This window comes from Cotesia typhae, unplaced genomic scaffold (assembly GCF_013202065.1).
Source record: "Cotesia typhae breed Kobodo isofemale line unplaced genomic scaffold, CoteBio_Ctyphae contig_26, whole genome shotgun sequence".
Lineage (NCBI taxonomy): Eukaryota > Metazoa > Arthropoda > Insecta > Hymenoptera > Braconidae > Cotesia > Cotesia typhae.
In genome coordinates, this window is record NW_027423732.1 from 2,134,752 (window position 1) to 2,149,948 (window position 15,197).

At 25.7% G+C, this 15,197-nt stretch overlaps 2 protein-coding genes across 3 annotated transcripts; both read left to right on the forward strand.

The window, feature by feature from the left end:
• The first annotated feature begins 1,275 nt into the window (after positions 1 to 1,275).
• Positions 1,276 to 6,751, forward strand: LOC141525232 (uncharacterized). Its single transcript, XM_074239624.1, has 4 exons — positions 1,276 to 1,834; positions 2,311 to 2,544; positions 3,911 to 3,970; positions 4,465 to 6,751. Exons 1-4 carry the CDS (start codon positions 1,733 to 1,735, stop codon positions 6,667 to 6,669), a joined length of 2,601 nt encoding a protein of 866 aa, XP_074095725.1. The 5' UTR covers positions 1,276 to 1,732; the 3' UTR covers positions 6,670 to 6,751.
• Positions 6,752 to 9,418: 2,667 nt separating this feature from the next.
• Positions 9,419 to 15,155, forward strand: LOC141525216 (uncharacterized). Of its 2 annotated transcripts, XM_074239606.1 has the most exons (7): positions 9,419 to 9,803; positions 9,870 to 10,074; positions 12,059 to 12,190; positions 12,431 to 12,542; positions 12,982 to 13,144; positions 13,206 to 13,533; positions 14,776 to 15,155. In XM_074239606.1, exons 1-7 carry the CDS (start codon positions 9,699 to 9,701, stop codon positions 14,970 to 14,972), a joined length of 1,242 nt encoding a protein of 413 aa, XP_074095707.1. In that variant the 5' UTR covers positions 9,419 to 9,698; the 3' UTR covers positions 14,973 to 15,155. The 2 variants fall into 2 exon arrangements, with proteins under 2 accessions (XP_074095707.1, XP_074095706.1); XM_074239605.1 differs by having other exon boundaries at positions 9,419 to 10,074.
• The last annotated feature ends 42 nt before the right edge of the window (positions 15,156 to 15,197 follow it).

Below are 15,197 nucleotides of genomic sequence, written 5' to 3' on the forward strand. Positions count from 1 at the left end.
CAAGAAATAAGAAAAAGTTGAATTTAATTTGTTATTTAATATTTCCACGTCGTGCATTTAATTTTTTAATGCTTATAATTACAATACTATGTATCTCGAATTCTCTCATCAGTCGTCGTTTCAATACGCCACAAGAAAATATTGCGTCTCTCAATATTGCCTTCTGAACCGTATTTATTTGTTAACACAAAACGACATCCGAAGATGTCTTTTTTATCACAGATTTTTACAACTTCTCAGGTATCAATTTGACAAGACTGAGCACCTCAGCTTCCATAGCATTTCTCCACTCTTTACATGCCTCACTGTGTAAGGCGTTTGTGATGCTTACTTCGGCTACATTAGCAAAAACCTCATCTTCGAGTTCAGTTACGTCACTGACTGGATCTTCATCATCCGTTGATGAGCTTGCCAAGATTTTCTACCAATTAGTCTCTGAATTTCAACGTGTATTTTTTCGTGTTATTTGTAAGCTTTATTTCAGTTTCATTTAAGGCAAAAAAATTCACATTTAAAAATCAACGGCTTATAAAAAAACTACAAATTTATTGGAATTTGACTTTTGAAAATTATTTTTTTTTTTTTTCGGAAAAACTTAGTCAATTTATATTTATATATTCCAACTGTAGATTTTACTTTATTATTAAAGTAGAAAAATCAAAATATTGTTTCTATTTATTTAAAAAATACTGAAATATAAATATTTTGTAATTTCATTCGTTATAATACAAGAGAGAATATAAATATACAGAGATAAATATTATTTTAAGACAAGCATACTATCTCGAGATACATTATTATAATCTTAGTCATTATCTAAACACAAGTTTATGTTATTATGATTGTTGAGAGTTTTGTTCGAACCTTACAAGATTTTTTAAAAATAAATGAACAGCAAGAATAACATTAATTTTATCAACTTAAATTAGATATATGAATTGACTTGAAAAAAATTGATATTACTCATTAATAAAAATAGTTTTAATTAATAAAATAAAAGAAATTCACTGTCCTTACTCACCGAGCAAAACACAATTTTGATATTCATTTATTAAGCTACAACGAATTTAAATAAATATTTATTAAGAAAATAAACTGACAGCGTGCCCCACCACAAATAATTAAATAATAATACAGAACTACGGTTTGGACACTCAAATTTTTCCGTGTAGCCTATGCCTAAGCCCCATGCCCCATACCCCCACTACTAATTTTAGAAATAATGCGTTTGTAGACCCAGCAGACAGACCGCAGACGGAGAAGTGAGTGGCCTCTCTTACATCATGTGCGCACCGTTGGTGTCACAGGAACTTGAAATAATATATCAATGTTTTTATATCGATATTATATTTTCAAATATCACTTAGTGCTTTTAAACATAAATTTTTTCGAATTTATGTTCATTTACGAACGTGTTTCATTAGTGAGGTTGAAGTTGAAAATTGTTTTTATTTTAAATACTGTGCAATTTATCATCACCATCATGAATGGTGAAAGTTTTATGTAATATTTTATTATCAAAGTGTTAATAATAATGAATAAAAGTCGATAATAAGAACTGAAAATTCAAAGTATTGATACGAATGTGGCTCGGTAGAATTTAAAAGTTGCTTTGATTTTAGTTTTTATAAAGTAACTTTTTAACTGTGATTCAAATACGTTGAAGATGAGTCTTATTACTTAATAGTAAGATATTTAGTTATTCATAAGTAGTTGTAAATTAAATACAAATATGAAACGAGGGCCATATAAATCCCATTTTGCTTATGATGGTGACGGCGTTATCCCTCGGTCAACTTTTTATAGGAAATTGGCTAAATATCAACGCATCCACGTAAGTAATATGAATTTAAGAAACAAAAAAAAAATAATTAACTTAACAACAAATTTTATTGCATAGTTTTCTGTTTAAATTCTGATTCTAGTTCAGAAGGTTGAATTTCGCTAGATATATTCAAGTTTTGTAAAATTTTAAGGTTGGAAATATTATATAACCTAATCGACTTATAACATAAATTTTTATTTAAATTTGCGAAACAAATTTCATTGAAAATCAGCTGGTTGACAAAATTACAAGTTTTCTAAATTCCAACAATGTCATACCTTCGTAGATTTTAATTTAAATAAATATTTGGCTAGGTGCTAAATTCAAAATGTCTATTAAGTCAAAACTTTTCTCTTTCATTTATACGAATTGTCTTTTACGGTAAAGTATTTTTTTTTTTAATATTGAAAGTAAAATTTTGTTAGAGTATGTAAAAAATTATTGATGTTATTTGTATAGTTATAGTTTACACTTTTACATTGCAGGTTGCAAATGATAATCAAATTCCTTACGACAATGATGATAATATATGCGAAGTTAATCCATTACTTCATGAAGAAATTGTTAATGATAACTTGATACAAATGGACGGTGTTGATGAAATGATTGTTCCTCTAACTGATGATCAATACAGTTCAATTATAGTAAATACAGAACCAGCATCATGGATAAATGAAGAATATGATAAAGAAACTTTAGACAGGGAAATCTGGTTTGATGTAAGTTATTTGATTTTATCTTAAAAATGAAAAAAATCGTACAACCTATAACATCTATAGAGATTGTTTAATAGTATTACTATTATATAGTACTGTGTAGTCTAAATACAGCATACACGTGAGTTTCATTAGACTCAAAAAGTATAATAATAATAGTAATTAATAGTAACTGGCAAGAATTACGAATTATAAATGAATTAAATTTGACTCAATTTCTTTTCGATATTTTCGGTTACAATGCACGCATACATTGGGTGCTTTTGAAATGAATAAAAAAAATTGTTTCTATTTTAAGAAAAAAATATTAATAATTTTATGAAGAAATTCGACAAAAGCACTGTATAAAACCGATAAACTATTCAAAACTTGACATAAAAATTTGATTATCATGAAAAAATGAACATAATTGTGGTAAAGCACTGATTCCCGTGTTAATCCTTCTGATGATAGCAAATTTCAGTATTAAAATTACTTTTAAAGTCAAAAATCGCCTATCACAAAATTTTCCGTATTTTATTAATTCCATGGATTAATTCTTGACAAAAAAAAAGTTTATCTGGCGCTCAATTCTAGTCTACTTATAAATATGCTAAATGGAGAGATTATTAATATCTTTTAAATAGAAATTAATCATCAAAAAAGCACATTTTGTCATACAAACATATATAAGACGAAACATTACTTCTCTATTATTATTTTTGTTAGCATTATTATTTAAAATATTGTGTCACAGATGCCATAACTGAATATACCGGCAAAAGGTACCGGTGAAAAGGCCTGAAGGCGTATGAGAAAATTTTTTTTTACCTGAAAAAACGGGAACTAAAAAAAAGTATTTTTCTGAACAAGAACTTTCTTTTTTTTAATTTCTACATGTGTTAGGCAAAAGTACGTCGATTTCCGAAAAAAAAAATTATCCTTATATGCTTTTATTGCTTCGGGTTAACCTTTCGTACTCCCTTATGGCGTATGTAACGCGACATGTTTTCTCTAACGCGCTGAAAAATATACAATTGCAAAGACGTTTCTTATTATCTTTGCAGAAAGATTTTTCACATTTAGAAAAACATACTTGTTAAACCGAAAATTTCTTTTTGTACAAATTTAGGGGTTCTTTTCATGCTGTAAAGGCATTAGAATAATTTAACACCCTTTATGATAACTGTTAAAAATACCATTTTTCTAAATTCAATTTCAAATATTAATCTTTAAATTTTTAAAATGTTACTTTTTCAAGATAACAAAATTTACAGATGAAACTTTAATTTGTCCACTTTTTTTTTTTCCGAAGCGCTACATTACGTTAAAAATAGTATTTTTTGGAATTTTTTTTTTTCCGTGTAAATAACTTTATCTCTTTTCACAGGCTGAAGACTTGCCATCAGCTGTAGATTATGATATGGATTATATTGATGAGCCTAGTCAGGTAAATATGGATTTTTGTAAAAGAATTTATTGTGCTTATATTTTAATTATATAAAAAATTGAAATACTTACGTTGCCTTCACTGATTACTATCCCGGTATTTTGCATTTAAAAAAATTTTTTTTAAATTTAGTATTGAGTTAAATAGATGAAATAATTATGATCGAGTGTTATAATAACTCAAAAGTGAATAATATCGTAAATTTGTGATGGAAAGAAAATCGTTATAAAAAGCTTGTGATCAAAAATATTCAAAGTTCATTAGTAATCACCTATAATGAAATGTGCTCTTTATGTAATTTATTTACTTTTGATCTTAAACCAATATTATTCATACAGGCGGTAAAATTTAAATACTTCAATTCATCGTATCGTGAGAACATGGTTTAACAACATCTCTTCTCTTTAAATTTTATTTGCAATTTTGTTCCTTGGTCGTTATATTGATGAATACAATAAAAAAATGTAATTAATTGTTCTTTTTTTTACTTACAGTATTATGATAAAAGAAATTGCACTGATCATGATTATGAAAAAACCCTCTGTGGTTGCACGACTATTACACAAGGAGAAGCATTATTGATGACACTAACACTTGGAGCTGAAGAATCACTTACCTGGAAAACTATAACTGCAATCCTATCATTGATTAATACGTTATTCCAAAACAATGTAGTTCCTGCTTCGAAGTATAAGATATTTCAAACACTGCAGTTGAATGAAAATATAGTAGTATATCATCCGTACTGTGACGAGTGTTTCTGTTATTTCGGTGCTACGGAGAAATTCGATAAGAAAAATTTGGTATGCGAAATTTGCAATAATAATGGTATCGATTCAGATATTGGTTATTTTTTGACGTTTGACATGTCTTTACAATTAAAATCAACATTAGAAGACCCTGAAGTTCAACAAGTTGTAATGAAGCGTTTCCAATGCAATCAAAATAAAGAGTCAGAAAATGATTTGCACAGTATGAGTGATGGTCATGTGTATAAGAAATTATCAATGCAACTTAATTCTCCTTCGGATAAATATAATTTCACGTACACCTTTAACACGGATGGGTGCCAACCATCGAAGTCGAGCAAACTTTCGATATGGCCTATATTCGCTTGTATTAATGAGTTACCGTCAAAACATATGATTATGACGGGACTATGGGTTGATAAAAAAGAACCAGACATGTTACTTTTTTTAAAACCGTTTGTTGATGAAGCTAATAAATTATCCGATGAAGGTGTCAAATGGAAGTTGGGAGATCAAACAATAACCAGCAAGTTTATTCCACTGTGTGCTGTGACTGACTCCGTTGCTAGATGTAAAATCCTCAATATGAAGCAATACAATGGGACCTACGGTTGCACATTCTGTGAACATCCAACACAACGTGTCGATAACAATCTAAAGTTCCCAATATCCACTAATGTCCCAAAATCTCGAACTGACGAGTCAATCAAAGCAAATATGGTACTTGCGAGTGCGAACGAATATGATAATGATATTATGGGTGTTTGGGGACCATCACCACTGATGAATTTAAATTATTTTAATTTAGTTGATGGAATGTCACCAGACTACATGCATGCCCTTCTACTAGGTGTAGTAAAGCAGCACACTGAAATATTGCTATCGTCATTTGGTGAAGAGTACTATGTTGGTAATCCAAACCAACTTGAAGCAATAAATAAAAAACTCCTAGATTTTAAACATCCCAGTTGCATAACGCGATCACCAAGACAGTTAACCGAAAGAGATATGTGGAAAGCAACAGAATGGCGCTCATGGCTGCTTTTTTATTCCGTAATCTGCCTCAAAGGAATTCTTCCTCAGAAATATGTAAATCATTTAGCTCTTTTGGTAGAAGCAGTATGTATTTTACTTAGCAACAAAATTACAAATGATGACCTAAAAATAGCTGAAACTCTAATTATCAAGTACGTAATATATTATCAGGAATACTTCGGTGAAAAATCAATGACATATAATGTTCATTTACTTACTCATATACCGCACAGTGTTTTTAACTTAGGACCGTTACAATTCCACAACACTTTCATTTTCGAAAATGAAAATCATTTCTTATTACTATTACAAAAGAGTCCTAATAATATAAGTATTCAAATTGCAAGGCGATATTTATTCAAGAAAGCACTATTGCCGTTGAAGAATAAAATAAACTTAAGTGAAGAATTCTTCAAGTTTTGTGAGAAAAATTTAACAGGACACTTAAAGAACACTTTTGAAGTGAATGGTTGTATCTTGATTGGGAAAGGAAAAAAATATGTTTTGAATTCCAAAGAGAGAAGAATTGTGAACAGATCTGATGAATGCAAGTCATTTAATAGATTTATATACAATAGTACTCGGTATACATCGAAAACTTATCGTCTATGCCAAAAAATAAATGATTCTGTAGTACTATTGAAAGATGGTAAAGTAGGCATAATTCAAAACATTTGTTATTTTAATTGCAGTGAAAATGATAGAAAATTATTTATTTTTTATAATGAAGTTGTGATGTTGAAGAAATATTATAATTCATCAAGCGATGTAATCGTTCACCATATCGAAGAATGTTCGATCACCAATAATTTAGATTTTTGTGAAATAGAAATGATTGCAAATCCGTGTATTCTTACATTTACACAAAATAAGCATTTTGTAATTTTCATTCCGCAGGGATGCCACGGAGATTAATTTATTGTTTATATATTTATATTAATATTGTAGTGATGGATTCAATAAATATAAAAAATTAAAGCTGATAGAGTTCAAGTAAGATGTGACGATTTAAACTTATTTTAACAATTTTTTTATTCCATCAAATATTCTAAATTTTTGTATACTGTGTTGCATCTATATTTTCGTATAGCTATAACTTTTTAAAAAAATTACGAATCAAGATGTTTGATTTTTAATTTTTGTGTTTTAAATGCAGTTTTTCCGAGAAAAAAAAAAACAATTTTCAAAAGTCAAATTCCAATAAATTTGTAGTTTTTTTTAAGCCGTTGATTTTCCTAAGTTTACTATTTTTAAATATGAATTTTTATTGCCTCCAAGTTATGCTAACCAAGTGAATTCGAAACCGCTCGGTTTGCATGTAATAAAACAAGAAGTCGGTGTACTCCGAGTCTTACGAAGATAATTGTAAAATTGAATAAAGTTTTATTTGATGATACAAAATAATAAGTTAGTTTCACTTCGAGAAACCTACAGTTTTTCGCAAATTTTGTTTTTTTTTTTGTGCATTTAAGAACCAAAAAGTTAAATAGAGGGACACCCTGAGATGTTAGTTATTTAAAAAATTTTAGCGATTTTAAAACTATCAAATCCAATACTTTCAAAGATTTTTAACTTTTTTAGAGATGGGTAAAAGAATCGATAAAAAGCTGCAATTTTTTATTATGTGATTGACAGAAATGACAACGTTTTAGCCTATTAATGAGGGTTTTGGGTCAAAAGTAATCAATTTGGGATGAAATGATCAATACATTTGTAATAATTTCTTCCAACTTAGTTAGAAAATTGAAAATTAAAAATAAAATGAAAATAACTATCTAGATTCATAAAATTTGAAAATGTATAAATTGGAAATGAGAACTGGATAACAAAATAATTGAATTAAACTTTGAAAATTTTTTCGAGAAGTAAAAAAAAATTTTTGATTTTAAAAAATTGAAAATTACAAATAAAATGAAAATGAGTATCAAAATTATATTTAAACTTGGATTATATATGTATATATAGAAGTAATATAAATTTTAATTAATCACCTTAATAAGTAATTGTATTAACATACACTTTTTCTTCAACAAAAAACTTTTAAGCCTAAGAAAACAAAAATTTTTTATAACAAAATTTTTTTTCTTAGAATTTAATTTTTTGGTAAAAATTGAGGATAGTTTTTGTAGAAACTACAAAAATTTTCTGATGGAAGTATTGATGAAGTCTAAAAACTCTAAATAATTCTTTTTATTCCCATATTATTTATCTGTTAAAAGATTCACTAACAAATAAGAACTCTGAATATTTCTTTTTAAAATGATACTGATTATCTACTTAATATCTTAATAACTCAGAATAATTCTGAATAACTCTTCCAGCAGCCGCACGCATTTTCTCCAGAAAAACTTATTAACTAAGAAAATCTCTGAATAACTCTTCCAGCAGCCGCACAAATTTTTCATGGAAAGCTTTAATTACTCATAAAATCTCTGAATAACTTTTTCCGAAGCCGCACAACTTTTCTACGATAAACTTAATTAACTCTTACTAACTCTTCTGGCAGAGTCCCAAATCTTGCAAATACTCTGACTTATTGAGTCAAATAAAAAGTTTTTTTGACTCAATAATACTTTTTCAGAGTTTCTAAGAGAATTTAAAAATTTCAGAATTATTATTCATACTAAATAAAAATTTTTTTGAGTTTATTCTGAGAAATTTTTCCATATGGATCCATATAATTTCTTTTTAACTTCATATAATTTCTCAAAACTTACATTAAATTTTATTCGATTTCATATATAATTTTACACATTTAAGAGTCAATACAATTTTACGTAATTTTGCTTAATTTTTTATAGCTTCATATAATTTTATATAACCTCAAATAATTTTACATAACTTATTTTATACAACTTCACATATAATTTTATACATCTTTATGTAATCTCACAAAAGTTACATAAATTAATAGAATAATTTCATACAGCTTATAATTATACACAATTTTACAAAACTTTATATTATGTCATATAACTTCACATAATTTTTACAGCTTCATATAATTTTACACAATTTTACAATGCTTCATAAATTTTATATTACTTCATAGATTTTTACATCAGTTCATATAATTTTACATAACTCCGTGCAATTTTTTACAATTTCCTATTTTTTAATAGAATTTTACACAATTTTACATAATTTCATACATTGTATATAACTTTAAATATTTTTATATAACTCTGTAGAATCTTACATAACTTGATATAATTATACATAACTTCATATAATTTTACAAAATTTTCCTTAACATCAATTTTACATATTTTCATACATTTTTTCTACAGATTTTTTATATTTTTATACAACTTAATAAATCAATTTATACTCCTTCATATTGTTTCATCTAACTTTATTTGAAATTATATAATTTCACATAACTTAATATAATTTTTTTACAACTTCATGTAATTCTATATAATTTAATATAAGTTAATATTGCTTCACATAAGTTCATATAATTTTTTACAACTTTATAAAAATTTTACACAACTACATATAATTTAAAACTTATTATTATTATTATTATTATTATTATTATTATTATTTTCATTATTATTTCTGATATTTAAATTCAAATCAAAATATTAAATTTTTCCCGCCAGAACATTGACCGCCATTTTCAAATTCATTTTCAGCAACTTCAAGTTAAACACAAAAATATAACCATTAAATTTTCCAATCAAAACACCATAACACTGAGAATAAACACCGATATTAATAACATCAAGAAAAAAGTACTGTCTCTCGTAAAAAAATCAGACCAATAAAAATAATCAAAAGTAAAAATTAAAAAAAACAGCTTTAATCATAAATTACCAAAAAAACAAGTGCAAAAATGTTTCGGAAACAGAATAACAATTTTTTACTTTGACTACAAACAAAACTTAAAAATTTTGACAGTTGACAAAAAAAAAAAAAAAAAAAAAAATAGCAATAAAATGTTTCCTACAGAAATTTGGGAGCTGATAATAAATTTCATAGACGACCCGGGGGAGCTGATGCGACTGAGGTGCGTCTGCCGGAAATTCCACGATCTGATCGAGGTAAAGCTAGTGAACTCAAAGTTATGGGAGAATTTATGTCTGAAGCACAATATTTTGCCCTGGAAGGACCACATTGTCAGGACGAGGTTTCCAAAGGTTGTAAATAACAACAACTTCTCCAGGAATCTCCACCAGCGCACCTGGAAAAGAATTTTTTTTTCTTACAAAAAATGGTCCGTTTTACCCAAGGTTGAGAAGAAGTATGATAGCTTTGATTTTGGTGGAAAATTTAGTGACGGAAATGCCTTAATTACCTGTACCAGTATTTGGAGTAAGTTTTTTTTTTTATTTTTAACATTTTTTTGGAAAAAAATTTTTTGTAATTAAAAAAAATTATTGTTAATAAATTCGAAAAATTTTATGAAAATTGACTTAGCAGACATTTAATAATTTTGATAATTTTTCTAAAAAATAAATTACTGCATTAAAAAAGTGAAAAAAAAAATTATCTCTTAGAAATTTTAATAAATTAAAAATGCAATTTTTTTAAAATAATTTTTCGGAACATATTTTTTGTTAAATAAAATTAAAAAATGGTCAAGTGACAGCTAACTTAAATATCATAAAATTTTTTATTTTTATAAACGATCATTTTCTATAATTATGTAGAAAAAAAATTTTATAATTTTTTTTATAAATAATGAATTTTAAAAATTAAAAAAATTTTTTTTTATCTTAAAATAATTATAATTTTAGTTTATGATTTATTTCAGTTTTAATTTTTTTAATAAGCCATGAAAAATTAATTAATTGAATTTTTTTATTCCAATAAATTATCTATATTATTAAGAGAATGAGAAAAATTTTGAACTTCAGTACAACTCAATATGAATCTTCTTTTGTTGTCATAATAATACAATTATGGGAAGAACTACCAGAGGATATTATAAAATCATTTAATATGGAAATTTTCAAAAACAAAATGTCCGATTATCTATTTAATCTTGATGTATGATCCTAAGCTTGTAGTCAATTCTCTAGTTCTTTTTCTTTATAATTATAATTCCCTTAAATGTGTGTTACCTTTATCTCTGTGACTCTTAAATTTGTTAGTTAATTCTTCATAAACTCTTAAATCTGTTAGTTAATTCTTTATATAAATTCTAATCTTTCCTGTAAATAATGTATTACATTTAGTTTAAAATGCACAATAATGTAAATAATGTACAAATTCTTTTGTAATTTTTTTTTTGTCTTTGCCATTTGGCATCAGCCCTGGCATAATTATTAATAAACTAAACTAAACTAAACTAAACATCGGGATGAGCTTATATTTTTAAAAATGTCAATAGTTCACAAGATACAAGGTAATTTCTTAATTATTGACATTTTTAAAGATGTAAGCATCCCGACATTACACTCATCAAAACCTATCATTTGAGTACCCACATCAATTTTTCATATATTTATATATATTATATACATGTATATATGAAAAATATATCAAAATGCATGTGGGTACTCAAATGAAAGGTCTTGATGAGTGTAACCTCGGGATGAGCTTATATCTTTAAAAACTTAAATATTTAAGAAAGTACAGGGCAATTTAACAAAAGTCATTATTTAATAAAGCAAAATTTTATTTATTTAGTTCACAAGTCACGGCAGTCACATAGTGACTGCAAGGTTGCTAGTTTTTTTCTTTATTTCTGTAAAGTTATATTTTTAGCTGTTCCGCGGTGTTTGATTAAATTACAAGCTATTGCAGTACTATCTACGATATTTAATTTTTTAACAAAAAAGTTTTTGTTAAAATTTTTAATAAAATTTTCTTATCAATTTTTTTAACAAAAAATTTTATTAAATTTTTCAATAAAAAATTTTTCATTAATTTTTTTCACTATAAATTTATTAGTAAATTGAAAATAAATTGTTTTTTTAATTTTTTAATCAAAAACGTTTCATTAAATTTATTATTAAATTTTTTAACAAAAAAGTTTTTGTTAAAATTTTGAATAAAATTTTCTTATCAATTTTATTAAAAAAAATTCTATTAAATTTTTCAATTAAAATTAAATGCATGTAGGTACTCAAATGAAAGCTCTCGATGAGTGTAACATCGGGGTGAGCTTATCTTTAAAATCTTCAATAGTTGATAAAATACGGGAAAATTGAACAAAATTTATTATTTAATAAAGCAAAATTTTATTTATTTACTTCACAAGTAATGGCAGTCCCATAGTGACTGCAAGGTCGCTTGTAATTAATCACTAACTTATAATTGTTCATTTTAATAATTAATTATTTTATTTCAGAAAACTGCCTGGCTATGGGAACAAGCAATGGATTTATTCATTACGCGACTGTAAATAATGAAAAACCCCTGAAAATAATTTTTACTTTAAATAATGAGCAAGCGTTAATGAAAATTCATTTTTGGTATACAGGTAATTATCAAAAATATATAAATTTCATATAATTATTTATAAAAAACAATTTTTTAAAAATTGTTAAAAAATTCTCTAAGTTTTTTTGTGTCTTTTTTAAATTTAAAAAATTTTACTTAATTAAATAAAATTGTTTATTAAAAAAATTGGCCACATTTATAAAAAATAATATCAAAATTTTTTTCCAGTAAATAAATTTCAAATTAGCTTAATATTATTAAATAAAATTTTTTTTTTCAGATTCTAAAAAATTATTAATGGCATCTTTATCGAATAATTACGACCTTAAATTCTGGGACATTGATAAACGACAACTTATATCAACTTCATCGTTTACAGCAACAAATATATGGTAATCTATATAATTAAGACAATGAGAAAAATTTTGTCTCATGCTTCTCTAAAAGAGTTAATTCATTACTTTAAGTTTCCGAAGTAATTATGAATAACTCCGAATTTCGCGATGAATAAAATTTGTTTATTTATTTTTTTTTTTTTTCGTACATAAATGTTTCCATGCATTAAAATTCCAGTATTATTTAGAAATTAAAAACAGTTTTGAGGCATTTGAGAAATTTTATAATTTAAAATCGTTAAAAATAGTCCTAAGAAATGAAATTTAGATATTATTTAGTGATTTGAAAGGATTGAAGATTATTTTTATAAATTTGAATTTAAATTATTGTCAAGAATTTCGATAACGGGTGAATTAAAACTTTTTACGGATTCAATGCTCGAAAATTCGCGCTAATTATAAATAAATTATTTAAAAAAATTTTTTTTAATTACAGCGTTGGATTAACGCATCGTTTTTTCTCCGAGTGGAACTGCCGAATCACGGAACACCAATGGAACACCCCCCATCTGTCCGTCAAGCGTTCCTTTGATTTTTGCTGTCCGAACCACGGCGATTGTACGAGAAAAATATTGGCAATGTACCACGACGACAACGGAGTAAGATAATTATTTTAATAATCATTAATAAAATTAGTAATAAATTTGTTGAAAATTGTAGTTGATACTGAAAGCGTTGGCGGACTCGATATACATATTTACCTACACAATAGACTTCCTAGAGAATGGGAGGCGAAACATTACGATCACCGAGTTCTACAAGTTGCATCCGGATAGTATTGAGGCCACTGATTTGTTCATAAGGTACATTGCGATAAACAAAGTTGCCTTTGTTGCGGATGACAAACACCTGTATATTTTGTTCGATGGTCTCGGAACTAAGATGTCGGATGAGAACTACAGCACTCGTGGTCCCTATCGACGGTTGAAGATTCCTGTTTCTTCTATTATCATGCATTCAAATTTAATAATTATGGGACTTAATGACGGTAATATTTATTATTAAATAAAAATTAATTTTAAAATTTAACAAAATTTTTTTTGTTAAAAAATTTAATAATAAGTTTGATGAAAAGTTTTTGATTAAAAAATTAAAAAAACAATTTATTTTCAATTTAATAATAAATTTTTAGTGAAAAAAACATTAATGAAAAATTTAATGAAATTTTTTGTTAAAAAAATTGATAAGAAAATTTTATTAAAAATTTTAACAAAAACTTCTTTGTTAAAAAATTTAATAATAAATTTAATCAAACGTTTTTGATTAAAAAATTGAAAAAAAATTTATTTTTTATTTAATAATAAATTTTTAGTGAAAAAAATTAATATAAAGTTTTTTAATTGAAAAATTTAGCAAAATTTTTTGTTAAAAAATTTAATGAAATGTTTTTGATTAAAAAATTTAAAAAAAAAATTTATTTTCAATTTAATAATAAATTTTCAGTAAAAAAAATTAATAAAAAATTTTTTATTAAAAAATTTAATGAAACGTTTTTGATTAGAAAATTAAAAAAATAATTTATTTTTAATTTAATAATAAATTTGTAGTAAAAGAAATTAATAAAAAATTTAATAAAATTTTTTGTTAAGAAAATTGATAAGAAAATTCTATTAAAAATTTTAACAAAAACTTTTTTGTTAAAAAATTAAATATCGTAGATAGTACTGCAATAGCTTGTAATTTAATCAAACACCGCGGAACAGCTAAAAATATAACTTTACAGAAATAAAGAAAAAAACTAGCAACCTTGCAGTCACTATGTGACTGCCGTGACTTGTGAACTAAATAAATAAAATTTTGCTTTATTAAATAATGACTTTTGTTAAATTGCCCTGTACTTTCTTAAATATTTAAGTTTTTAAAGATATAAGCTCATCCCGAGGTTACACTCATCAAGACCTTTCATTTGAGTACCCACATACATTTTCATATATTTTTCATATATACATGTATATAATATATATAAATATATGAAAAATTGATGTGGGTACTCAAATGAAAGGTTTTGATGAGTGTAATGTCGGGGTGAGCTTATATCTTAAAAAATGTCAACAGTTCAGAAGGTACAAGGTCATTTTTTAAGAGAGGTTTAGAGAGACTGAGTGAGGTTGAGACAACGAGCAAAGAGTGTGTTCTATCGCACAAGCGCAGAAGACTTCTCCCTCTCAATGCACCTACAAATAACTGTAATAAAATAATAAAATAATAAAATAATAAAAATTGATTACAGGTACGCTGTGCCTCAAATATTTCAATGAATTCAAGGACCTGGACACCGTTAATTTCCGCGTGGATTTGTTCAAGACGGTGAAACTTGACACCAAGCCTATAATATCTCTGAACATAACCGACTTTAACGGAAATCCCAGTGTAATTGCCAGTACAGAATCTACTGTATATCTCTTGCATTATTTATCGAAAGTGTAAATTATCTGTTAATACGATGACTATTATTTTTTAAGTTATTAATTAATTATTAATAATTAATTGATAGTATTGAAGTACTATTTAAATAAATTTTAGAATTTGACTATGGAAATTTGAATTGTAAAATATGTATTTGATAAATTGTTTTTTTTTTTTTTATTTATATAATAAAATTCCAAGTTGATTAATTAAAATATTTTATTTCAGAAAATTATTTTTAAGTAA